The sequence below is a fragment of the Bos grunniens genome, chromosome 11, assembly GCF_055505025.1.
Source record: "Bos grunniens cultivar Pamir isolate PY7600 chromosome 11, Bosgru_T2T1.0, whole genome shotgun sequence".
Taxonomy (NCBI): Eukaryota; Metazoa; Chordata; class Mammalia; order Artiodactyla; family Bovidae; genus Bos; species Bos grunniens.
In genome coordinates this window covers 6826175-6851934 of record NC_141175.1, presented here as the reverse complement: position 1 = coordinate 6851934, position 25760 = coordinate 6826175, and the positions used below count along the sequence as shown (strand labels likewise).

The 25760-nt window shown below is 52.1% G+C and overlaps 1 protein-coding gene and 1 pseudogene across 7 annotated transcripts in view; one reads left to right on the top strand and one right to left on the bottom strand.

The window, feature by feature from the left end:
• The window catches only part of FUBP3 (far upstream element binding protein 3), a 49672-nt gene extending 30047 nt beyond the window's left edge, over nt 1-19625 (top strand). For 4 of the 7 annotated variants that reach the window (XM_086323467.1, XM_086323466.1, XM_086323468.1 and 1 more), the window contains 12 exons: nt 570-668; nt 3292-3396; nt 4398-4500; nt 5515-5615; nt 7848-7989; nt 11773-11933; nt 12694-12767; nt 13090-13170; nt 13308-13384; nt 15969-16040; nt 17236-17363; nt 18260-19625. In XM_086323467.1, the coding sequence (XP_086179593.1) occupies nt 570-668; nt 3292-3396; nt 4398-4500; nt 5515-5615; nt 7848-7989; nt 11773-11933; nt 12694-12767; nt 13090-13170; nt 13308-13384; nt 15969-16040; nt 17236-17363; nt 18260-18268 (1152 nt within the window). In that variant the 3' untranslated portion in view covers nt 18269-19625. Of the gene's footprint in view, nt 1-569; nt 669-3291; nt 3397-4397; nt 4501-5514; nt 5616-7847; nt 7990-11772; nt 11934-12297; nt 12431-12693; nt 12768-13089; nt 13171-13307; nt 13385-15968; nt 16041-17235; nt 17364-18259 lie in introns of all 7 variants that reach the window. The other 3 variants (XR_015135727.1, XR_015135728.1, XR_015135729.1) reach the window with 1 other exon arrangement.
• Nucleotides 19626-25193: 5568 nt separating this feature from the next.
• On the bottom strand, nt 25194-25294 carry LOC147362402 (U6 spliceosomal RNA; annotated as a pseudogene).
• Nucleotides 25295-25760: the final 466 nt, after the last annotated feature.

The window sequence follows — 25760 nt, the reverse complement described above, 5'->3', positions numbered from 1 at the left end:
TGGCAGTGAAGCCCTGTAGAGACTCAGATGAAGACCCTGTGTCCAGAGCTGGCAGCACTCCTGCTCATCAGCTGTCAGGCCATAGATGCAGCCGTGTACTTTGCTAAGGCTCAGGGTCCTCGTCTGTAAGAGCAGGGAGGCGCTGCCCTCACTGTTGTCGTGAACTGAAGTAGTACCCGTTATCTTTATTTATGTGGGACCCTGAGCGAGGTGCCCACTACTGCGTAAATGCTTCATGAACTGCTCTGAGCTCCAGATTCCCTCATCTGAGACATGTGGGGCCAGGCGTGCTTTAGGATTTAACACCCCCAGCAAGTTCCAGGGCTGCACCGCGTAATCAGATAGAGATTTCCACGGCTGAGCATAGTCACAGTCACTGAGAGGAGGACTAGAAGGATGCTTCCGTGAGTTTGAGTTCGTTTTGCTGCCAGATTTCGTTAGGAACAAGCTCTTATTTCAGGGCTCAGGGCCTTTGAAGTTGCAGGTTGGAGTTGTGGCTTATGTGCTGTCTCAGAGCCCAGTTCTCGGAGGCAGAAGGCTTTCTGCTGAGGACCCATGTGCCCCCACAGGAGCGGACCGGTGTGAAGATGGTCATGATTCAGGACGGCCCATTGCCCACAGGAGCAGACAAGCCCCTTCGCATCACCGGAGACCCGTTTAAAGTTCAGGTAGGAGAGAAACCGTGGGTCAGGCAGGTCCCAGGTGTGGTGGCATCACTTGGTGGTATGCTTGTTGTGTTTTTGTCATTTGGGAAATCATAAGGGGGGTGGTCCTTGATTTAAGGTAAGCTATGTTCTCACTCCAAGTTTGAGGGTGAAGAGAACTGGGTCATTCTGCCCTGTACCAGGGCTGCTGGACACATGTGGCTGTTGGAATCGTTCATATTAAATAAAAAATGAGTCCTTTATTTACACAGGCCGTGTTTCAAGTGCTCAGAGCCAGCCCGTCCATGGAGGCTGTGGCAGGGGCAACGCATGCACAGAGCTTGTCCACAGCACAGACAGTTTTGTTGGCTGAGGCAACTCTGATCCGATGCAGTTTCTGGTGCTGACCTGTAGTCAGCTCAGGTGCAGGCTCCCTGTGGCTTTTATTTGTTCCCTCAACCCATTTCAACAAGACAGCTGGCTGAGGTGGGAGGTGACTAAAAAGATGCCTGGACCACGGAAGGCACGTGCATGCCATCATCGCAGGCGCCCCATGTGCCTCCGAGGATCGCCCCCAGTGCTGAAAGCGGGCAGGGGCTCAGGTCTCAGTCACCCAGGGGCTCTGCCCTCCAGCTCTGTGACTGTTGGCAGGAGTGGGCATGGGCGCGCGTCTGTCCCCGAGAGACATGAACGCTCATTTTTCTGCCAGCCTTTGCTGCACTTTGAATCTCTCCAGAGCAATACATCTTGGAGAGCCAGCCTGGCAGCAACAGCTCTCCTCTGTAGGGGCTCTGGGGCTTCGAGCTGGCCAAGGCTACCAGTCTCTGACAAAAGGTTTCCCCTAGTTCTTAACATGGTCATTCAGCTGAGCTCAGATGATAGTCCCTGGTAGATATCATCTGATAATACTTTTTTCTGGTCAAGGTCTTCATATAAAACAATGATTTGAAAACAGGATTGAGGTGATTATGGTGGCTGCTCTGCTTAGGTTCCGGTCAGCAACACGGCCCTTCACGCCCTCCCTTCACTCAGCCCCGTCAGGTCCCCCAGAGTTTCCAGCCTCTTTAAATGTAGAAGGACTGTATCTAACCCTTCTGCACTTGGCTCATCCAGTCCAGCCTGTGGCCTCCACTGCTGTGCGTCGTAGAGCTCTTTGGATGGAGGGAAGAACTGGCTGGACAGGAGAAAAGCCACCTCCCAGAAAACCTCCACTCTTTCCTTCGCTAGTGGAACATTTGGCTTTTGTCTTTTGTAGAAAAGATACCTGGGCAGAGAGCTTATTTCATTGATGAATTTGCAGGAAAATTATTATAATGGAAAGTTTTTAGTATTTATTTTTTAATTTTAAAACTTTATTTTTTTATTTGGGAGAAGCTGTCTGCTGTATTTAGGGTAAACTGTTCTTTGGGTTTGGTTTTTTTTTTTAATTTTCCAAATTTTTTATTATGAAAAACTGCAAATATAAAAGTTGAAAAGATGGTGTAATCAACATCTGAATACCCTCAACCTGCTTATACCATTTATGTGTGTGTGTGTGTATTTTTTATTTTTTTGCTTTACCATTTGTGAGTAAATGGCAGGTACCATGTAACTTTTCTGGGCTTCCCAGGTGGCTCAGTGGTAAAGAACCCCCCCACCAACGCACGAGATGAGGGTTCAACCCCTGGGTTGGGAAGATCCTCTAGAGACGAAAGATGGCATCCCAGTTCCAATATTCTTGCCTAAAAAATTCCATGGAGAGAGGAGCCTGGCAGGCTACAAGTCCATGGGGTTGCCAAGAGTCAGACGCAACTGAGCACACGCATATGACATTTTACCTCTAAATCCTGCAGTATGTATCTCCTAAGAATAAAGCGTCCTTTTTTATTATAAAGCGGCCTAGGAAAATAATAGTAGTACCATGACATCATCTTACAGTCAGTCCGTATTTCGATTTCTCCAAATGTCCTTGGACATTGCTGTTTTGGTTTTTCTTGTTGTTTGATTTGATTTTTTCAGAACTCTGACCCTTTCTGGGTTCCCACAAGACCTTGACTTGTTACATGTGGTTGCTCCTTCGCCCCAGCTCCTCTGGGACTGGTGCTGGCCCGGGTGGGATGGACTGACTTAGGGACCTCCGCGGGGAGAGGACCCTGGATGTGCCTTAGAGATGGTCAGGTGTGGGGCGTGGGCTTGCCAGTTGGGAGGAGACACTCGAGCTCTGCGAGCCGGCAGGTATTTGCAGGCTCCCAGGCTGACCTCTTCCCTTGACCTCCCCAGAACTTCTCTGCTGAGAAAGCTACCCCACAGTCAGAGCTCTCAGATACACCCTCTCCCCACAAGAAAGAGATGGCATACTGGAACATAGTGGGACGACCGTAATCGAGTTCTGACCCAGCCCAAGTGTGCTGACCCACTTGCGGCTGTAGCAGACAGTGAACCCTTGTCTGTGTGGACACTTGAGATTTTATATGCACGCCATGCTGCTCGGCAGCAGCCTGCCCCTGTCCCAGGTAACAGTAATAATCATACAACACAGTGAGTTTTCCCACAGCTGAGCACCTTCTGAGGCTTTGAGCCTAGCGTAAGAGGGTTTAATCTTTCATCTGGGGTCATGTGTTTTTTTCAGGATTGTTTTCCTTAATGCCTTTTATCTGTGTTTATGCAGCAAGCGAGAGAAATGGTCTTAGAAATCATCCGAGAGAAAGACCAAGCTGACTTTCGAGGTGTGCGCGGTGATTTCAGCTCTCGAATGGGAGGAGGCAGTATAGAGGTATGCTTGAGTTACAGGTTAGTAGGCAAGCTTAAGGTTGAAGGTCATGTTCTATTAGCATTCAACCTTGAGCAAGTTATTTAACGCCTATCTCATCTGCAAAACCCGACAAGTATGCTTGCTTCCCTGGGGGTGTATGGAACGAGTGTCAGGTGTAGTGAGGGATGCCAGCTGCGTGCATTTCAGGGACTGGGGTCTTTCCCCCTGGCTTGGGGTTGTGCTTCAAAGCTTACCCCACTGCCCAGATAAAGACCAAAGTCCAGGTTTTCGCGGTGACCTGTGTTGTGATGGTATCTAACCGCTAAACCTATTTTGCTGATGAGGTGGAATGGGATTGTAATATATCCTTGATGTTGCTACAGCATGAGTGGATCTTGCAAACATGATGCTTGATAAACTCAGCCCAAATGCAGAAGGTCAGATATCATATGGTTCCACCTACATGAAGCGTTAGACTAGGCAGAGAGACAGAAAATAGAATAGAGGTTACCAGGGCAGTGTGGTTTCACAGATACTGACTGCTTATTGGGGTGATGAAAAGGCTTGGGGCATAGGCGTCGGACACTGTGATGGGGTTTAGTGCCATTGAAACGCCGCGTTTACATCGGTTAAGGTGATAAGCACTGTGTTACGTGTGTTACCACAAAAGAGTGAAGGACCATGTACCAATGTGTGTGGTGCATTTATGCTTATTTCATAGAATTTGGAAGATAAAGTTTTAATCTTAAATATTTTTTAAACTCTTTATCAGGTTTATTCTTGCTTTACTTCATTTTTGTAACTATTTTTGATCAAGTCTCATACCTGCTAGATGCATTTAATGGACAGGAATACAGTCATCAACCACAACATTTTTCCTAAGAGGAAAAAAAATATGCTTTATGTATCATTTCCAGGAATATGTTGTAATAAAAATGGTATGCATACACACTTACACCAGACTTGCAGAAAAGACAGGTTTGCAGGGAAATGCTGATGAGGTTTTGTTTCTCTGTGCTCAGGTGTCTGTGCCTAGGTTTGCTGTCGGGATTGTAATAGGAAGAAACGGGGAAATGATCAAAAAGATCCAGAACGATGCCGGTGTGAGAATTCAGTTCAAACCAGGTTGGTTTTGATGATTCTCGAAATCTTCAGCATTATGAAGAAGTAGAGAACACCTCACAGAACAAGGACTTTGTTTTGTTAGCCCGCTGTGTGTTCTTTGCTCTCTCTCTCACCTTTTCTCTCGTTAGCAACGTTCTGTTACCAGATTTCCAATCCAGTTTCTCCTCCGGCCCTCATTTCTTTCTGTGGATTTGCTGGCAGGGTCACCCTTCATGTACCAGAACACGCTAGCCCAGGAGTGTCCAGGCCTTTTTCTTTTTTTCTTTAAGGGAGTGGGGTTCAACATTAGCATTTCCAGCTTTTAATTTGCCAATTAAAGATTTAAAAGCAAACACCTTATTTTTTATTTCATAACATTAAAGATAAAACCATTTAAAAAAAATCTTGGCCTTCCCTGGTGGTCTAGTGGTTAAGGCTCTGTGCAGGGGGTCCCAGGTTCTATCCCTGGTCAGGGAACTAAGATCACACAAAGCCCTGTGGCATGGCCAAAAAAAAAAATCTTAAGGACAGTTCTTTAAGTGTTACAAATTTACTTTTATGAGCAAAATTATCTACAGTGTCTTTATTTTCCTCATCGCATGAGGAAAATCTTTGGAAAATATTGCCATATCTCAAGTCTATTTTCAAGTTTAGTTTCTGTAACTTTTTTGTTTTAACATTTATTCATCTGGCTGTGCTGTGTCTTAGTTGCGGCATATGAGATCCATTTCCCTGACCGGGGATCCAGCCTGGGCCCTCCGCACTGGGAGCATGGAGCCCTAACCACTGGACCACCAGGGAACTTCTATGATGCCCCTTTTAAATGGCTGTAATTGCGTAATGAGGTTTGACAGAAACCATGCAGAAAGACGTAGCCGTACATGTTTCCCTGCCTAAAATGTGTCCTGAATGTAGAGGTGTGTTCTTATCATCCCTTCAGTGGTGGTAGGAACACTGACTGCAAATCAGATTGATGTTTGTTTCCTTCTGAAGCAGGGCTTTTCCTAATCCCATCTCTCCCATCTTGTTCCACAGATGACGGTATTAGTCCGGAGAGAGCTGCACAGGTGATGGGACCCCCGGATCGATGCCAGCATGCAGCACATGTCATCAGCGAGCTTATTCTTACAGCACAGGTGGGTCTGGCTCTCCAGAGTTCTCCTGTCTCACCCTGGAGAAGCAGCCTGGAGCAGTCGCCCCCCTCTGAAGTCCCATTTCTAAAAACCAGTACTCTCGTCAGTTACCTCCCTCCAGGATTATGGCCAGTGGCTTCTCTCCGTCTGTCTTTTAACTGCCTTCATTTTATTTTTTCCCTGCCAGTTTATTATTCTTCTACCTGTTTATTATTGCAGAATCTAGATTGTCTTCACAAAAGTAAGTTCCTGACTGTTTAAGCTACTTGGAGGATTCACAGTGTAGCTGGCCAGGTTTCGAACAGTTGGGCACACCTATTATAAGACAAGTCAAATCTACTCTTAGCTTTAGAAGGCACTTCGTGATCTGCCAGGATTTTAAAGCTGTCTTCAGGCACCAGAGTCCATGCTCATATTCACATTTCTCTGGAATGAGAGCGGGCTCGTGTGACACCTTCCCCCCTGTGTTACACACTGCTCTGGGGAGCTACTATAGCTGGTGGTCGGCTGTCATGTCATGTCCCCCAGGTTTGTAGGAAAAGTCAGAGCAGTAGGAGCTGAAGAAAGAAGCAAGAGGTTAGAAGCCATCATCCCAGCTCTACCGTCTTTCATGTGGCCTTTGGCAGCCTAGCCATTGAGCCCCTCTGGGTATAGTTTTCTCAGCAGCAAGCCAGGGAGGTTGTTTGTACCTGGTGGTACACCCCACATGGTCCCGAGTCATCTGGGGGTATACCTGCTGAGGTTACAGATTTATGGACCACCCCCCACACCCGCCCCGCCCCAGATTCCTGAATCAGAATATCCAGGAGTGGCTTGGGCTTCACCCATAGTCCCCAGGCAGTTCTTAGGATGAGGCAGGTTCAGAGAACAGTCACGGATTCCTTTCTGACATCCTTCTTTGTGGTAAGAACTGATGATCCTGGAACTGCGAAACTGTGAGATGAGGAGGAGACAGCCTTGTCTCCCAGAGCCCGAGGCGTACCCCTTTTAGCAAGTCGGCTGTGTGTGTGTGTTCTCACGTAGATCCCTAAATCACCTTGTTTGCTGGTCGTCTGTCGCTCATAAAAGCAGAGTGCCGCAGGAGGCATTCGTCAGTTCGGCTTCCTGCTGGTCTAGATTCCAGGTAGACATTCAGTTCACTCTTGGCCGACGGCATCCGGTTCCCTTACTCTGCACTGTGTCACGGGTCTGTCGAGCTGCCCCTTCCCTGAAGGAGCTCTCAGCTCCACCGGGTTTGCCATCAACATTGAAAAGGTTTTCAGGGCTGCCGCTCCTGAGTGCCTCACAGGATAGAGGCCAGAAGGGCTGCTTCGCCCTGGAGAGAAGGGGGTCTTCCTCTCTTGGCCGCCGGATGTGGGCCTTCTATCTGCTGGGTGAACGGTGAGAGCCCCTGCAGCCCCAGACACGGGCGGGTATGCCTGGCTTCCCCTCCGTCTTTTGAGGAGTGAGATAACCAGTTTTGGTTGGTTTGCTCTTGTTTTTAATCCTTTTATTCCTTTTGCTGGTTGGATTGCAAGGTGCCGAGCTTTAGCCGACTCTTTGTGACCTCCATGGGCTGTAGCCCGCCAGGCTTCTCTGTCCATGGGGCTTTCCAGGCAAGAATACTGGAGTGGGTTGCCATTTCCTCCTCCAGGGGACCTTCCCACCCCAGGGACTGAACCAGCATCTCTTGGTTCTCCTGCATTGGCAGGCAGGTTCTTTACCACTCGCGCCACCTGGAATTGCAAGGTATTCTGATTCTCAGAGCAGTGTCTGAATTGTTCTTTATAGCAACCTTGTCGGGGGAGGGCCCGAAGTCACGCTTGCCACTCACGTGTCACTTTCAAAAGCCCACACGTAGCTCTTCAGCGTCTAATATCAGGCTTCTGGTAGGCTCAGCACTGAGAAAACCAGCTCCTGATGCCTGTAGACTGGGGCCCAGTGATTAAAACTCCCGGGATCAGGGCACTGGGTTTCAGACTTCAGAATTTATACCTGACTGCCTGTTTTAGTTGGGTGTGTTTGTGCTGTTTATGTAACCACGTGATTTGTCTGCACACATCTCCGTGAATGTTCCTGTGATTTGTGTTAATTCTGGTTTTAAAAGAGCACTTCAGAATCTGAAATGTGGGAGAGGTGCTCAGGTCCTGATGTGTGGCTTTGATTGCATCCTGTCACTTAGCCTCCTCCCCAGAGAGGAAAACTAATCCTGGAGGCAGCGGCAGAAACGTCACTTGAGCTCCGCTTCCTTCCCAGGAAAGAGACGGCTTCGGAGGCCTGGCGGTGGCCAGGGGGAGAGGCCGCGGCCGTGGCGACTGGAGCGTGGGGACCCCCGGCGGCATCCAGGAGGTGACCTACACTGTGCCGGCCGACAAGTGCGGCCTCGTCATCGGCAAAGGTAAGCCGTGCTGTGAGGGGTTGGCGCTCCCCCTCTGGCAGCTTGGCCTGAAGGCAGACAGGCCACACGTCCAGTACCTCCGAAGCACGAGGTTCACACCGTTTTCTACACTTGACCAAAGGGGCCAGGCGCAAGGCTGCCGCGGCCTTCCAAGGCACCCCCCTTGCCTGGGCCTTCTCATGAGCCAGGGCACAGCGAGTACTTCATCCCTGTGTGGAAACAGATGTTATACAAGGGAGACCGGCTGCCTGTTGAAGCAGCCTGGGTTGCTGGAAATGCACAGGTGAGGGGCCCCTGAGTGTTTTGTCAGTGGACTGATTGGGGATTAACTCACTTCCAGGGAGCTTGGAGGAAGCATTCAGATCATTTCCGCAAGCGAAGAGTGCGTTCCTTTTTGCCTCACTGGATGTGGGTGTTTGGTCTGCACTGACACGACGCGTGGGAAAGGCTTTATCTTTTCAGCGCGTTCACCGCAAGTGACAGACACCCTGTGGAGGGAGACACACCTTGATTTGTCAGTTGTTTCTAGGTGTTTTAGAGAACATTGGGTCAGAAGCCCTTGTTACTGGCTAAATGTGGCTCCTTCCTTCAGTGAAAAGCAAGGGAGAGGGCAGACCGGTTTCTGGGCCATCTGAGCTGGCAAGAAAGGCTGCTGAGAGCAGGTCTGGGGCCTGAAGCAGTAGGCCCGGCTTCTCCACCCTCTAAGCAGAGCCCTGAGCTGGCAGGAGACTTGTTCAGCGTCGGGCTTTCTGTTTGCTTCTCAGTTCATTCCTTTTGTATGTATTTGACAACATATGGAAGATAAAAATACCATTTTCTCCCAGAGTTTCCCCAATTTCTGTGATCACCAGGCATCTTGTAGCTGTTGGAGGGGTGCTGGCATCCCACGGAACACGGCCCGGGGACATCTTCACCCCCAGAAAGCCGAGGCTGCTGTGGCCAGTGCCCCCGAGCCGGCCTTCGGTCATCTCCCAGAGTCTGTTCTGGGCCCCGCTCTCGGACGCTGTGTGTTTTATGCTCTTTTAAAACGTTTTATCTCCTGTATCTGTGCTGTCACTTGGTTATTAGCCTCTCAGAGGTGGGAGGAGTGACGTGAGTTTGTTCTGATTTTCTGGCAGGGCGTATTCATGCTGGGAGGTGTTCAGTGGACATTGTTAGCTGCCCAAATGCTGCGATCATTCAGACATGTGACCCAGACTGTCAGCTGGCCTTCTGCCATGACGTTAAGTCCAGCTGACGCCTTGGAGTTCGAGAGTCAGATCTAGGTTTTTCTGTGCTTTTCGAGAACCGTCATGTCAATGAAGGTTTCACGGAAAGTGTCTTTTCCAAAGCTGGCGGAGCCTTGCTGCCGGTGCTGTGACAGTTGCTTGTAGTCACTGACGCCTCGGCGCTCACAGGACGGCCTCTCTGTCCTCTGTCCTCTATAAGGTCCTCCTGAGCGATCCCCAGAGGAAGGAGGCAGCAGAATGCAGCAGTCACAGACGCTGTGCCCTACCGCTCCAGGAGCAGCCTCAGGAAGCCAGGATGTATTTCACTGGGGCAGGAGCTGGGGTCTTTCTGTAACTCCCTCCCTGCAAGGGCTGAGTCTGAGGTCTTCCTGTTTTCTTGGGAAAGGCGCCAGGGTGAGGGGCGCCACACGCAGGCAGGCCTGCTCCCACCCCCCACCCCCCACCCCCCACGACAGCCCTTGGACAGACGCTGCGCCTCCCTGGGCCCCTGCTGGATTTCCATGATAAATAGAGCAATGGTGACAGATAGTGTGGCCAGCCCTGCTCTTGTCAGCCAGGCCTTTTAGCAGGTTTGATTAATTGCTTTACGATTTCACGTCCGGCCGGGGGGCCACTGGTGGGTCGCTTCTGCCCCCCATCAGGTGGAAGAATGGAGCAGGCTGCTGAATGTGCCTGGAGACAGCCACCATGTGCCAAGCTGGTGACCTCATTTTGCAGGAAGATGAACTTAAATTAACTCCTTCCGGCCCCTCGCAGTTTTTCGGTGCCTCCTCACTGTATTAGCATGCGCCCGGCGCCTCGAGGAAAAGTCTAGGGCTGCAGGCCCGAGTCCCCGACCTGAAGGAGGGCCTGGCAGGGCCTGCAGGTTCTCAGTCCCAGGCATGCACGCCCTTTCGTGCTCTTGCCTCCGGGACCAAGTGGTCTGGGCAGAAGTGGGGTGTGCAGTAGAAGGGTCTCCCACCTATTCTTAGCTCTTCATCACTCCCCCAAACACTCTTGCCTAGGAGCGAAGCTGCTTACCTTTCACGATGCAGAGAAGATAAAATTCACAACCTGTGGGTAAAGGTCAGTAGTTCGGGGGCCGGGAGGGGCTTGTACAGACCCGGAAGTAGAGCGAAGCTGCTGAAGACTACAGCTAACCTAACCCTTGGCTAGCGCTGCCCCCAGGAGCACGTGTTTGCTCAAGGCAGAAAATGCAGGGACGCTGTCCTTACACTGTCGCCGATCTTCAAGAAAATCATCCATTCAGCCTTTGGGTCAGCTGGACTTCTCTTTTTATGAATTTCCTTTTAAATTGAGCACCACCCTAAACCCAACTAGCATCCTGCCCAAACTGATGCTGAGCCAGGCTTTCCTGAATGCCCACAGCCGCCTGGTTTCCTTCCTGTGATGCCAAGGGCCGCTCACGCTGCCTTCAGGGAGAACGGCCAGACCCAGGCCCCGTCTTTACTCCTGGGCCCTCGTAGACTCCCCTTGTGCTTTCAGGGTGAGATGAGCCGGTGCAGGCCGAGCCTGTTGGCCAGGCCCCTGCTCACCTTCGCCTTGATGCTTTGTGTACACGTGGCTTTCCAGCCGTGCGGGTGAGGGGCAGGCTGGGGAGGGAAGGGTTGTGGACACGTTACAATGAAATGACAGTTGGAGGTTAGTTTTGACTCTGGGTGGGCAGGGGTGACACAGAGACTGGCCTCTAGTCTTCGCTTTGATCCTTTGGGGCTCCCTGGTACCCTACTCCAGATTTTATACAGACTGTCCTCCTCCGGTTTTATAAAATCCTATGCTCCAAATTCTCCTTGTATTCTGGCTTTACCCTACCCCAAACAGCAGAGCGGATCTGTAAGTTCTGTGAAATCTGGAAGGAAGAATCAAACCATTGTTAATGCCGGTGGAGCTTTTGTTACGCAAATTTCATTAAGAGACTGGGACTCTCCCAGGTTTTCAAAGAGTCCAACTACATTTTCATTAGCCCTGCTCCACCCAGGCCTCTGTGACCCCCATCCTCAGCCTGCCTCTCTGTCTAGACCCGCCCCCACCCACGGTGAAGACAGAGACTTGAGGAGCGACAGGATGGGGGTATTAAAGGCCGGATGGGCTCTGGGTGTCGCTGGGCCTGTGGCTGTCAGTTTGACCTGTGGAGGGAGGGGACCAGCCCTGCGGTGACACCGCCCCCACCCCCCGCCGGGCCGAAGGCCCCCATTGTGCCAGGGAAGGGCCGAGCGGGAGGGAGCGCCTTCCCCAGCTGAGCTCATTGTGTGTAAATCTGCGGTCGGGCGCCTCAGCCCAGGACACGGACGGGGACCAGTGGCTGCTCTGTTGGGGTCCTTGCCTCAGCCTGGCTCAGAGGGCAAGACCAGCTTCAGGGCAGAAGCCTGGTTTCACGCGTGAGACAGCCCTAGTTTTGACTAGAACCGTTCTCAAGCATAAGTGGACAGGACTTGTCAACTCTTAGGACGAGCGCTGGTGGGTGGAAAGCTCCCCCTGCTCCTCTGTGAGCTCCAAGCTTGGGGTTTGCCACACAGTTGCCCACTTACCCTTGTGTCTGTCCTGCCGCCCACAGGGGGCGAGAACATCAAGAGCATAAACCAGCAGTCGGGAGCACACGTGGAGCTTCAGCGGAACCCCCCTCCCAGCACTGACCCCAACCTACGGATATTCACCATCCGGGGGCTCCCTCCGCAGATCGAGGTGGCCAGACACCTCATAGATGAGAAAGTCGGCGTACGTACGTGGGCCCTGCCGCCCGGCTCGGGAGTCGCGGGGGTTTCTTTTGTCTGTCCGAGGTACCTGCTTCCCCCCAGAACCTCACACTTCCCGGGCCTCTGGGTCCTCTGGTGATGCAAGGGCCGCGGCCCCCTCCCCCGGTGCCGAGGGGCAAGGTCATGGTGCAGGGACACGGGCCAGGCCCAGACGCGCAGGGCTCCCCTGGCCACCGCTGCTCAGGCCCGAGCCGCGGCCCCGCAGGCTAGAGGAGCAGCCGGGCGGCAGCCTCCCCCAGCTCTGTCCCCGGACCCCCACGGCCTCGCCCTGGCGGCCAGCCCCTCAGGCCAGCCCCTCAGGCAGCGTTCATTGACTCTGGCTTTAGTTTCAGGCGCCTCAAAGCAGATAAAGAAAGGGAGTGTTGATGGAGGACAGATGGGCCACTGCTCACCTCAGAGGGGCCGTAGAGTGGCAGAGAGAGCCGTGGGCCGGCCTAAGTTGACGGGAGAGTCCAGCAGGTTGGTCCCTCCCCCAGGGCGGCACGCCAGGGCAGGCGCGGTGGTGCAAGACTGGCGGCGTGGCGCATCGGCCACCGGAGGGGCAGCAGCCACCCCTGCAGTCAGGCCCTTCCGCGGGGAAGGAAGGCTAGTGAGTGCCGCAGGGTGCCTTTACCCCACGAGTCTCTGTCTTCCCGGAGACTGTGGCTCGTCCCGGGGCGGGCCTGGGCAGAGGGCACTGGTGCGGCCGGCGGGCAGTGAGAGTCCCCTCTGTGCCCTGACAGGGGACCAGTATTGGAGCTCCTGGACCCTTTGGACAGAGCCCCTTCAGCCAGCCGCCTGCCGCACCTCATCAAAAGTGAGTCTTCCGCACCCATCTGGACTGCGAGAATTTCCTGCCCACCCAGGAGGCCCTCCTTTGCCGCTGCTTCTGGGGATGCCAGCCGGAAGCCCAGGGTGTGGGCAAGACGCATCCCTGTCATCCCTCTGGCCTGTCCATGGCTCACTGACCAGCACTGGGCTGAGAGCCTGCCCAGAGGGCAGAGGGTCCCCTGGCCCACCAGCATCCCCAGGGAGGGCTTCCCGCCCTGAGCTGGGTCAGGGAAGGGTGTCTTTTGTGAAAGCCCTTCCTGTGTTGGGTCCTCAGCTCTTGTCTTTATCTGTTTCCCACTTTCTTTCAGCACCTTTCCTCCAAGGAGCTCAGGGTGCTTCCCAAACATTGCTGCTAAAGTGAACGGAAACCCCCATAGCGCCCCTGTGAGGTGGGTGGCCGCCTTTACTCTGCTCACTGGCTTCTCCGGAGACCTTGGTGCTTGCCTGGGGGTGGGAGACGGGGTGGGGATGCTGGTGGGGAGGGGGTGTGGTCTGCCCTGGAATGAATGGCCCTTGTCCTCCGCAGTGGTCCTCCCGCCTTTCTGACCCAGGGCTGGGGCAGCACCTACCAGGCGTGGCAGCAGCCCACACAGCAGGTTCCAAGTAAGTGATTCAGGAGGAGGCAGGACCCCCGCTCCCAGACAGGCCTCCTGGGGCCTCGGGCACATCTCCAGCTGGGCGGGGACACAGGGCCTGACGACTCCTCAAACCTTTCTGTCCCACCAACCCCGTCCTCCTCCGGGCTCCAGTCTTCACCCCTATTCCCTGCCAAGGGTCCAAGAGGCCTGTGGCTTGGCCTGAGTGCCCCCGCCCCGCACCCCGCCTCCCCCGCACTGGGTGCCCACCCGCTGTCCCCTCTGGTCTCCAGGCGGCTTGGCCTGAGTGCCCCCGCCCCGCACCCCACCTCCCCCGCACTGGGTGCCCACCCGCTCCCGCGCTCTGGTCTCTAGGCGGCCTCCTCCCTGTCTTCTTTTCTGGCACCATCTTAGGAAGGGACTCTTTCTATCTCCTGAACTTTCAGAAAACACAAAGAGAATTTGCTGTCTTAAGAAAACTGATTGTAAAAGAGAAAGGTTGTTGGAATCATACCCATGCCCTTTCTCTAGCCCACATCAGCTTCAGGAACTCGTTCTTGAGTTCAGTTGCCGGGAGAGCTTATTTTTCATAGGCTTCCCCCCGCCCAAAAAAACCAAAAGCCGCACGAAATTGCTTACCTTAGGTTCTTTTTGTATGGGGACATCTGAAGGGCCAGCCTGGCGGTATTTGGAAAGCGCTCTTCGGCGCATCGGCAGGCTTCCCTCGGCGCCAGGCCACTGGACACGCTGCTCTCAGGAGCTGGCCCCGGGGTTCCACCCCTTCCCCCCTGCCCCCCAGCAGAGCACTGGCTGTGAACCCTGCCCCAGGCACCTGTCAGATCCATAGCTAGAGAAGCACCCAGGAGTCCGGAGCCTGGCTGGATGGCCTTAGGCGTGTCCCCCTTTCTCTGGGGCTCCATTTCTTTTGTCAGTGAATTGAAAGATTTGGATTTGATTTCTAAAGCACACGTGAGCTCTGACACTGCATAGCAGTGTTCTTTACCTTCTCTTCCCTGGCATTTTCTTAACAAAACGTTTTAAACGTGCAGAATATCCTTAAGAACTCCACCACGAACACCTTCCCACCACCCAGGTTCTCCCCTCCCCATTGCACAGTGCTCGCTCACCCCACAGCCCGGCACATTTCCTTTCCTCCTGTTCCATCAGAAGGCACCCCCAGCATGGGAAGCGGCCTGGGTCAGGGCTCTCCCGTGCCCATCACCCAGGACAGAGAACCCGGGAGGAGCCCCCGACTGTGGGGAGACTGTCCCGTAAAGCTGCAGGGTTCACGTGCGTCTCCGAGGGGGTGGGGGTTCCTGCAGAGCCCACCCCACTGCTGCCCCAGGCCCAGGTGGGTAAGGAGTCAGCAGAGGCACTCGGGCCGAGTAAGCAGAGCACAGCTCGTCCTGGTGTTTCGCCGGCTCCATCTGTGCTGTTGCTTGTTTACTCAGGAATTGAGAATTGATTTTGGTCCATCTTGTTGAGAAGAAAAATCCTGTTGCCCACGCCCTCCACATCTGAGCGGGGCGCTCCCACTGACCCGTTCCTCATGCCTGGCCTTCTCCGATCTACGGCCTCCTGTCATCAGCATCCAAGTCCGAGTCTGGTCCTGCCCCAGTAGGGAGGGGGCTCTTTCCCCAAACCCATGCCCCTCTCAGTCCTCAGTAAATTAACTCTTGGGGAAAGCATTTGACCATGAAACCTGATTTTGAGTACATTCTTCCTACCTGAGAATGTCCTTCCTGCCTGAGAATGAGATGGTTGGGTGGCATCACCGACTCAGTGGACATGAGTTGGAGCAAGCTCTGGGAGTTGGTGATGAACAGGGAAGCCTGGCGTGCTGCAGTCCATGGGGTCGCAAAGAGTCAGACACACCTGAGCGACTGAACTGAGCTTCCCGCCTGCTGCAGGCGGTGATTCTAACCGAAAGAAGGACATTGGTGGGGCCTTCACAGGGGGACACACAGGCCAGCCCTCAGCAGAAGAAAGGTCCCGCCTTGTCTGTGGTCAAGTCTAGTAACCACCCCCCACCCCATGCCCCAGACAGACTGCTGCTGCTCTGCGCCTCCCCCCCCAGCCTTTCCACACCCAGTAATTCAGAGAGGAGGGCGGGGGCCCCCCCTACACACGTCCTCTGCCCCCCAGCCCACCCTGGACAGCGCGAGGCTGGGTGGGGGTCAGGTGTGCATTTTGGCGTCAGCCCCTCGCTGCGTGTACTCCATCTTGTCATCTTGAACAGTTTCTGGAACTTTCCCTATGTGTTTCCTGTAATTTTCTCCTTGTCCAGAGGCAGCCATCAGTCTTTGAACAGTAAGGGCAGGGGAAGGGAGTGGTCAGTGCCATTTGGACTCTCTGTCCATCTGAGGGCCAATCCAGGGAGCCGCAGACAGCGCTCGGGGCCTCAGGTTCTGGCCCCGGAAGCCCAGGTCTCTGACCCATGGGAGTCGAGGCCGCTCCTGCTGCTTGCCCTAGCCTCGCGGGGCTCAGTGGCATCCTCCCTCAGGTGGCCTGCCTCCTTCCTCCCGGGCCAGTGAGCAAGAGTGGAGAGCAGGGCCCGGAGCCTGTAGGCCGGGGAGCCCGAAGGCCTGACTGCCTTTGTGTTCTCTGCACAGGCCAGCAGAGCCAGCCGCAGAGCAGCCAGCCCGACTACAGCAAGGCCTGGGAGGACTACTACAAAAAACAGAGTGAGTGCTTCAGCCTCTCCACAGGGAGGCCCCGGCGCCGGGGCCCACGCCTGCGGGCTCCAGAGCCGTGGCTCCCGTCACCTCGCCGCGTGCCCTGTGTGCGTCCATCTGGGCGTCTGCCTGTATCTGCTCCATCTGCCCCAACCCTGTCAGCGAGTTGCGCAGGCGTCTTTGTCTTCCTCCCCTGCTCGATCTTCCCTTCTGGGCTCCACACGGGGCGAGCCTCAGCCTGGGCTGTCCACGTGAGGACCCTTGGTTAGGCCCAGGCCGGCCAGGGGCCGTCAGCCATCTCACCACCCAGCCACTGCCCGGCTCTCCCTGGCCATCACGGGGCAGGTGAGGCAGGGAGGAGGTGAAACTGAGCGGGGCCTCTGAGGCTGCAGTAGGGACTGAGATGTTTTCTTCCAAAGTAAGCTCCTCGCTGTGCCAGTTTTCTCCACTAACCCAGTTTTTTTAAAAAGAGGAGAAAACTTCATAACGGCAACCCTCCCCCCAATAAAAACTACCTCAGGTGAATCACTGAAAATGAGTCCTGAGCCCTCTGTGTGCATCCCACAACTGCTGAACCAGCGCATTCAGGTGTGGTCAGAAGAGGTGTCTCGTGTCTTGAGTCTGAAGGATCTCACTTGCTGCTTGGAAGAGCGCGGCTCAGACACTGTCAGAGAAGCAGTCATCCTGTGTTTGCGATCGTTACCAGGCCCATAGCCCTTCTAGGGGCCGGGGCAGGGGTCAGAGGGGTCACCGTCCCCTGGAGCAGCTGGTGAAAGCGCCTGTGCCCAGTCTTCCCAGACCCCCCCAACCCCCACGGTCCAGATCCTGGACCCCCATGGGCTGCGATGCCCCGTGCAGGCGCGCGCACATACACCCCTGCCGGGGCGCCTGCTTCCTCGCCCTCCCTCCTCCCACCCTGGCCCCGGGCACTGGCAGGGAGCTGGCTGGACAGACAGACGGACGCCGAGAACATGGCTGATGAGAGAAGCAGACTGTAGGTGTGGAGCGGGGCCCAGGCGAGAAAGCTCTGATAACCATGCTGTCTGCAGCCATGCTTGGGCAGACCACGTCTGGCCAGACAGCGTGGGCATCAGGCACTTCGTCCAGGCGCCCCCTGGGAAGCCTCCCAAGAGGCTCTGGGAAGGGGTTCCTGCAGGCTGTGCCCTTTGCCTCCCAGTAACCGGCGCTCTGCTTTGCCTGTCAGGTCACGCCGCCAGCGCCGCGCCCCAGGCCAGCACCCCACCGGACTACACCATGGCCTGGGCGGAGTACTACCGGCAGCAGGTCGCCTTCTACGGGCAGACGTTAGGGCAGGCGCAGGCCCCTAGCCAGGTCTGTAGCCAATCGCCCGCGACGCCGGGACCACCCAGGCCTCCACTCCCCCACCCCAAGCCTTCTGTGTGTGCCTGACCTCGGGCCCCAGTGGTACAGAGCCACCACCCTGGCCCCCTCCTCGCCCCTGCTGGAACAAATTGGAGCCTCTTAGGGAAAGAATAGGTTAGGCAGACTGCCGGGCTGAGCGGCCTCGGTGTCTTCCTCTGGACCCAGGCTCCCAGTTGTAAGTGAGCCTGCCAGGCTGAGCCGGCCCTGGGCAGGCATGGCACTGCCCCTGGGGACTGGTGGCCACTGCCCAGTGCTGTTCTTGAAGAGGGTGGGGTGGCCAGGCTGTCACTTTTGTCCCCAGTCAGCAGTGAGGGGCAGCAGGCGGAGAGCAAGTCCCCCCCTTCCAAGGCTGGAAACCAGAGGGCTCTGTCCAGAAAGTTTTCTTCCAAATGTGGGGAAGACGGGGGACCAAGCACTCCTGCAAGCCGCATTCCAGGTGACCTGATGCCGGTCAGGTCCCTGTGCACAGTCCCTTGGTGACCACAGGCCCTGAACCCCCAGACCAGTCTGTCATCTCACTGGGAAACTGGGCCCTGTGGGGACAGGAGTTGAGGGGGGGAGGCGGTAGGTGACCAAGGAGAAGTGTCACTCACTCCCCTCTCCCCGCCCAGGATCCCTGTGGAAGGAGGCGCCCAAGGCCTCATGTGTGAGAGCTTGTCTGGGCCAGATCCCGGGTGCGAGGGCAAGAAGGCGCTGAGACATTGGCGCTCACACACGTGTGTGTGTGTGTACGCCCAAGCACGCGTGTGCCAGTGCCCATTACCTCTCTGCAGACAGAGCCCCAGACGGCACATCAGCACCTGAGACTGTGCCCTCAGACTAACCTGTCCCCCTTCCTTCCACAGGAGCAGTAGGACCCGCGGCTCCCCTCCCTCAAAAGCATTGTGAGCAAAGACCTGTTTGTAACAGAGGTTTTTGGATTTGCAAACCCTTTGATGAAGAACCTTTGTTTTGTTCTGTGAAACACTATATTTAGATTAACAGAATTTTTCTAAAAATCAGGAGAATTAGTTACTAAAAATTGCTGACAATTTTTGTTTCATTATCGTTGTTCGTTACTTCAAATGCGTAAGCTCTGGGAATCTTTTTGGAGCAATACCTGCAGATTCTGGTACCAGAATGTGCCTCAGAGCGGTGACATTTCAACGTGGTGTGTTCTGGTTTTGTTTTGTTTTGTTCGTGTGTCTCTTTATTTACAGTTTTTTCTGTTGCAACAGAAAAAAGTGGCTTGGAAGTCTTAGGTGGTTTGTAACAAATTCTTTAAAAAAATTTTTAAACAGTATTTAAATATTCTTAAATGTGTAAATTCATTAAATGTTTTACTTCTAATTTCTTGTATCTTGGCTGTCTGGTTTTATTGCATTTTTTAAAAAACTGAACTATTATGTATTGTAATTAATTATGTGAATTCTGAATTGAGACAGATAATTGTATTGCTGTCCAACAGGGATCGGGAGGGGGCATTTTTTAGGGTTTGTATAATTTCTAGAGTTCTAAGGGGGTTAATAATATAAAAATGTTTTTGTGTGTTTAGCAGATGTTTTTTCATGTCTCCATTATCTACCGGTTGCAATTGTGTATCTAAGACCTCCAAGCTTGTTTTAAAAACAAAACAAAAAAACCTTTCTCTATTCTCTCAGAAATATAAATACTGTTATTTTTAATATTAAAAATAAATTCAATATAACTTTTAACAAACACTGTGGAACATTAAACCGCATAAAAATGTAGTAACTATTTTTTAATTCCAAGGTGTTTTTTGCTTTTTTCTTTTAAATATTTTCTTAATATTTGTCAAATTAACTAGATGAATAAATAAATCTAGCATTAACCGCAATATGAATTAAATAATTTTGATTTAATAAAAGGGATAATATGGTTTCCAATGTTTACTGTAGTGTATCTTGTACAGGTAACATGTATTTTTAAAGGAAAGAAAAACGGAATTGAAGCTATTTTTTTTTTCTTGCATTTTTCAATTGACCTGGGGGACATTCCGTTTGAGATGTACTGAAGTTACAGTGTCTGGGAGGTATTCTCCTTTTTTTCCTTATAATGCTTGAAATGTCTAACTATTAAAAAAGGCAATTGGAAAATGTTATGCATGTTGTTTTTTTTAAAAAAAAAAAGACGTGTTCTTTTTATTTGACTGACAATTCATTTTACACTCTACATAATAAAATTTCCACAAGACATCTTGTGGGCAAAGTATTTTTCAGTCTGTTTGCTTCCGGTCTTGTTCCTCCCACGGCCCCTGCCTGCTGCCCGCCCCCGCCCACCCTTCCAAAGAAAGGCTTCTCGGTCCCATCACCTGTGCTGCCTGGCCCAAGCTGATCCGAGCACAGCCTGCGTTTGCAACTCCTTCGTTAAGCTAACTTTACCTTAATGGCTACGCATCATCTGACAGTTTTGACTTTAGAGCCTGGGTTACCATCAGCCCCCTTACCTGTCACATCTACACATCTCTCAATGTGGGTGTGACACCAAGAAGTCAATAACGGGTCTCCTTGCGGGGGTGCTGTCATCGTAAGTGGAGCCGGAAGATTCATCGAGGGCAGTCAAGATGGGGGTGGGGGGGTGGCCGGGGGCGGGGGTCCAGGCACATCCCCGCACCTGAGTCAGCTCTCTCCCGCCCACCTACCTCCCCACACACCCCTGGGAAATCAGAACCTAAACGGGCAGCCTGGATGTGGCCCGGTGCATCGGCCGCCCGCCAGTTCCTTCCACGGCCCGGGGCCTGCCCCTTCCCTGGATGGGTGCCGTTTTCTCTCAGCCCACATCAGTGGTGGGACCTGGGCAGCTGGGAGAGCTGGAAAGTGCCAGGAAACATGCTCGTTCTGTTTCAGTGTTTTTATGAAGGAGACAAAAAAGGGTGCCCCTACCCCCGGGTTGAAGCCAGGGAGGGTCCTGTGGATTCAGGACACATGGGCACAGTGTGGGCCCTGGACTGGAGAGTTTTTGAGGGGGTAAGGAGATGGGCCTTTGAACTCTCCTTTTCCTGCCTCCTTTCCCATTGGTGGAAGTGACCAGCTTTGAACAGAGCTCTCCCCTTGACTCTGAACTCTCCTCCCTCTGCTGTGAGCCGTGCGCGTGAGGCACCTCTTGGTTTAGACACAGGGCTGCGAGGAGGACCCTGTTTAGAACCTCCTTATGGCTCATTCTCATGGCATGTGACTCCCGTTCTGGTCCCTTTTCTTCTCTCTACCCCAGGCGCTTAAGAGGAGGGGGAAAAAAAGCATCTGTGGCTCGTTTAGGCCAACAAGGAGTGTGGAGAGCCGCCCATCTGTAGCCATTCTGAGGCCTGTTGAGAGCCGGAAGACAAAAAGGAGACGTGGCATCTCTGACTACACCTCTAGAGAATCGACTTTGACGTTGAGAAATTGAATAGTAAAAGCCACTTGGAAAGAAGGAGGGGGTCGCGCCAGAGAAGGGCATAAACGCTGATGGTGGGAATGGGATTTAGGGAGACGGCATTACAGAGAAGACTTCCTTCTAATTCATCTTCCAAGCTCCGTGCCAAAACAGCATTTGGCATGGTTCACAGGGAGCGATTGTGTGATAATGAACCCTAAGGTGTCCCTTAATTGAAGACTGAGCATTGCGGTTTGTGCCAAGAGTCATAAATGGCGCAGGCTTGCGGGAGGATGCATTTTCTTAAATGTATCGGTAAGTACAGATTAGCGCTTGTCCCCAGTGAAATGCCCATACTATAAATTATGGAAATCTCTCTCTCTCTCTCTCTGATGCAACCTTTTATTGAGAGGGGGTGGGGTGCAGTATAGCAGGAGGAGGGGGGAAAGTTTGCAAGCATATGAAATTTGGCCTCTCATTAACATGGCGCCCACGGAAGATGGTTTTCATCAGCAGTCTGGTGTCCTGGAAGGCTAAAGTGCTTGAAATGTACCAAGTTCAGCGATTGTGTTCCATTAAGAAAGCTGCATGGTCATCACGGGAAGGACAGTCTGTGTGTTGGGGGAGGCGGCGGAGGCGGGGCGGGGGCCCAGGCTGTCTGCAGAACTCTCGCCTTGCCTCTGTTCTCCATCACACGAGTATGCCTAGTTTCTGCCAGCCACCTAAGCTCAGGTTCCAAGGACCCAGCCAGGCTGTTCCCCATCCATCCAAGAGTTTGGGCTCGGGGTGGCGAGTCCTCCAGCCAGGGTGCCTCCATCATACCCCTGGTCTCAGGTAGGAGGCGTCCTTCTCCAGGGGTGATCATCTATGACATCCTCACGCATTCAGGTTGGCTGGGGTACAGACAGCGTGGTGCAGGGCTTGGTCCAAGATGGAGTCTGGACACCATGGAGCCTCTGCTTCTGGCTGGCTACAGCAGTACTGTTTCCTGAGCCCATGTCTGGCCCGCTGGGACCCAGCTGGGGTTTTTTAAGATGGGCTAATGCAAATGCTCCTGATAGACTCTTCGAGATTAATGGCCAGAAAGTGGACTGACACTCAATTCCGCAGGGGGTGCTGGTCCGGGTCCACATCTTGGGTGGAAGGGCAAGTGAAGACAGCCCTGAAACAATGGGAATCTTTGCTGGCCTTTGTCTTGAGGGCCTGTGAGTAGCATCTCCCGAGAAGGTTCTGGCCCTTTTCCAGGCATTTCCTCTGCTGGGGGTCTCCACACCTGGGGAGTCAGGCAGGTCCGGGCTTCCCCTTTCCCAGATGAGGGCTCAGAGTCAGAAGCGAATCAACTGCCTTTATCCACCCAAAATCATGGGCCTTCCATGCCGGGTTCTCTGCTCTGCTTCCCCTAAGACTTCAATCGAGAGAAACACAATTGCCCACCAGGAGCTCATGGTCAAGGAACGGGGACCCTGCCATCGCCACCAAGTGAGATGCTTGGAAGGAAGGAACGGTCGTGAAAGTCGGTGCCACGTGACAGCCACGGGCGAGGCCCTGCCGGTGCACTGCAGTCAACCATCTTCACTGATTCTGTATTTGCAAATCCACCTACTCACTAAAATGTGTTTATAACCTTAAGATCAACACTCACCATACTTTTGTGGTTATTCCTAACAAAAAAAAAAAATTTGAGTTGCTTAGTTCCCATGTTCCCAGCTGAGATGAACCAGGCAAACAGTCTGTCTTCCAGTTCCAGCTCATCCCATAGCAAGGCTCCTTCCTCCCAGCACTCTCTTTAGTGCCGTGTATTTTGCATTTTTGCGCTTTCTCTGGGTGATTTTGCATTTACAACGACCCCTGAGGTAGCGCTGTCTAATGATGTGCTTTACAGAGGAAATACAGGTGTGAGGTAAGCTTTGCTCAAGCATGAGGTGCTGTTGGCTGTGAGTTCAATATTAATGAATCAACAATAATACTTTGGCCACCTGATTTAAAGAGCCACCTCATTGGAAAAGACCCTGATGCTGGGAAAGATTGAGGGCAAAAAGAGAGAGGGCAGCAGAGGGTGAGATGGTTAGATGGCATCACCCACTCAGTGGACATGGGTCTGAGCAAGCTCTGGGAAACTGTGGAGGACAGAGGACCTTGGTGTGCTGCAGCCCATGGGGTCGCTGCAAAGAGGTGGATACAACTTAGTGATTGAACATCAACTGTATATGAAGCAAAGTTATATGCTGGTCAGTTGATGAAAAAATGCAGTGGGCCTATATTTCCCCAAGAAGCAAGGGTTCAGTATTCACAAGTTCAGTGTCTCTGCAACTTTATAGAACATCACATTGCAAATAACAAGAACAGACTGTATCTCACTTTCCTGCGAGAGCCCCATGGCTCTGGGTACCCACATGGGAGATGAAGAACAGGTTTGAGTAGGTTCTTGCCAAAGTCACACCCCAGATATGGAGACAGCAGAGCAGGGCTCAGACCTCAGTCCGACTGTAAAACCTGTCCATTGTGCCCCGCCAAGGACAGAAACAGACATGTTCGAGGGCCCCCTAAGTTCGTTCTAGAGAGATCTAACAGGTTCAGCCCACATGGGGAGCAGAGTGGAAGGTTTAAAGATACAGACTCAAGCTTCCATCTCCAATGCTCAACAGTCATCCACAGAGTGGGGATAACAGCTACCTCCCAGATCTTGGGGCTGAGTGGGGGGATCCATGACTGTATGTAAAGCCCTGGCTTATCCTGAGCTCTCAGAAAGTAGCAGCTTAGAGGAGTCACTGAGTCACTGGGAAATTGTGGAAACTGTGGAAACTGAGTCCACAGCTTTTGACTGCTTTGATGGTATTTTCTGCTCCTCTCTGAGGGCCAGGACAGGCTGAGATCTGAAACAAATTCAGCCTCACCACGGACCCTCTAAGCTTCCCCTGGGGTCTCTGGGTCTCCCCAAGACACATGATCTGAGGCCCAGCTCATTGGTTCCCCGGAGTCTGGGCAGCTATAGGAGATGCATGCACGCTCAGTCATGTCTCACATTTTGCAACCCCACGGACTGTAGGCTGCCAGGCTCCTCTGTCCATGGGATTCTCCAAGCAAAATTATTGGAGTGGGTTGCCATGCCCTCCTTCAGGGGATCTTCCTGACCCAAAGATGGAATCCAGGACTCCTGTGTCTCCTGCATTGCAGGCAGATCACAAAAATGACTTTAAAGCTGCTAGGATTTTGATTGGGATTGCAATGAATCTATAGGAAGAATCGGCAACCTAACACCATTGTCTTCCAGTCTATGAACGTGGTATAGCCCTGTCTCTTGTTTAGTTCTTTGATTTTGCTCTATAATTTTCATGGTTCTCAGTATAAAAGTCTTGCACATCTTTACATTGATTCCTGGGTTTTTGATATCTAGCTGTTATCCAAAATGATGTATTTTCCATTTCAGTTTTTTGGCTGGTGATAGAAATATAATTTATGCTTACACATTGACTTTGATTCCAGTGACTTTACTTGAATTCTTTATTAATTCTAGTAACTTGTAGGTTTATGTAGCATTTCTATGTACAGAATCATGTCATTTATAAATAATGATGGTGTCTTTTTTTGCATTCCAATCTTTATGCCATTTGTTTCTTTTTATTTCTTCCTATTACTGGCCAAGACTGCCAGTACACTGTCAGCCAAAAGGAGGGAGAGTGGTCTTGTTTGCAGTCTTAGGGCACACTTTCAATAACTCGCCATTAATTATGTGTGTTGGACAATTGTCATAGATACATTTTATCAGGTAAAGAAGTTCCCTTCTGATTCTGTGTTGCCAGAAGTTTTATCATGAATGAGTGTGGAATTTTTCACATGCTTTTCCTGCATTTTTTTCACACTTTTTCATAGACATCATCACATGAATTATCTCCTTTTTAATTTTAATGAAATGAATCACATTGATGAGTATTCAATTTTTTAATTAATTGTTTGCTGTTTTGCAATGTTGTGTTAGTTTTTGCTGTACAGCAAAGTGAATCAGCTATCAGTTCGGTTCAGTCACTCAGTTGTGTCCCACTCTTCCTGACCCCGTGGACTATAGCACGCCAGGCTTCCCCATCCATCACCAACTCCTGGAGCTTGCTCAAATTCATGTCCATCAAGTCGGTGATGCCGACCATCTCATCCTGTGTCATCCCCTTCACCTCCTGCCTTCAACCTTTCCCAGCATCAGGGTCTCTTCGAATGAGTCAGTTGAAAGAAATGCGAAAGTGTTAGTTGCTTAGTCATGTCCGACTTATTGCGACTCATAGACTGTAGCCCGCCAGGCTCCTCTGTCCATGGGATTTCCCAGGCAAGAGTACTGGAGTGGGTTGCATTTCTTACTCCAGAGGATCTTCCCAACCCAGGGATGGAACCTGGGTCTCCTGCATTGCAGGCAGATTCTTTACCACTGGGGAAGTCTATAAATATATAGAATGTTTCATGACTTTGTCATCCTTGTGCAAGGACTGCTAATCTTCTCTATATCATTTCAATTGTAGTGTATGTGCTGCCTAAGCGAGCCCGGATTTTCAAATGTTAAACTAGCCTTGCATTTCTAGAATAAACTTCACTTGGTGGTAATGTATTACCTATCCTTGCATATCATTGGATCGATTTGCTAATATTTTTGTTTAGGATTATTGTGTGCATATTCATGAGAACAATCTATAATCTATACCATAACTTAACCCATTGAAGACCAGAAACGTGCCCACCCATGCTCCTAGCTTAACTCATTCCCATTTGGGTTATACGCCCACTGTTCACATTCCTGATGAGGAAAGTTCTCACTCCGGACTTGGTCTTGGAATTCAGACTGCCACTATCTACTCTAGCAAAATCGTACCCAAAAGTTTATCACTCAGTTTATTACTGAGTTCCATGCTCGGTTAGAAGCCAGGCAAGAGGGAAATGACAATCCACTCAAAATCCCATGGACAGAGAAGCCTGGCAGGCTACAGTCCATGGGGTCACAAAGGAGTTGGACAT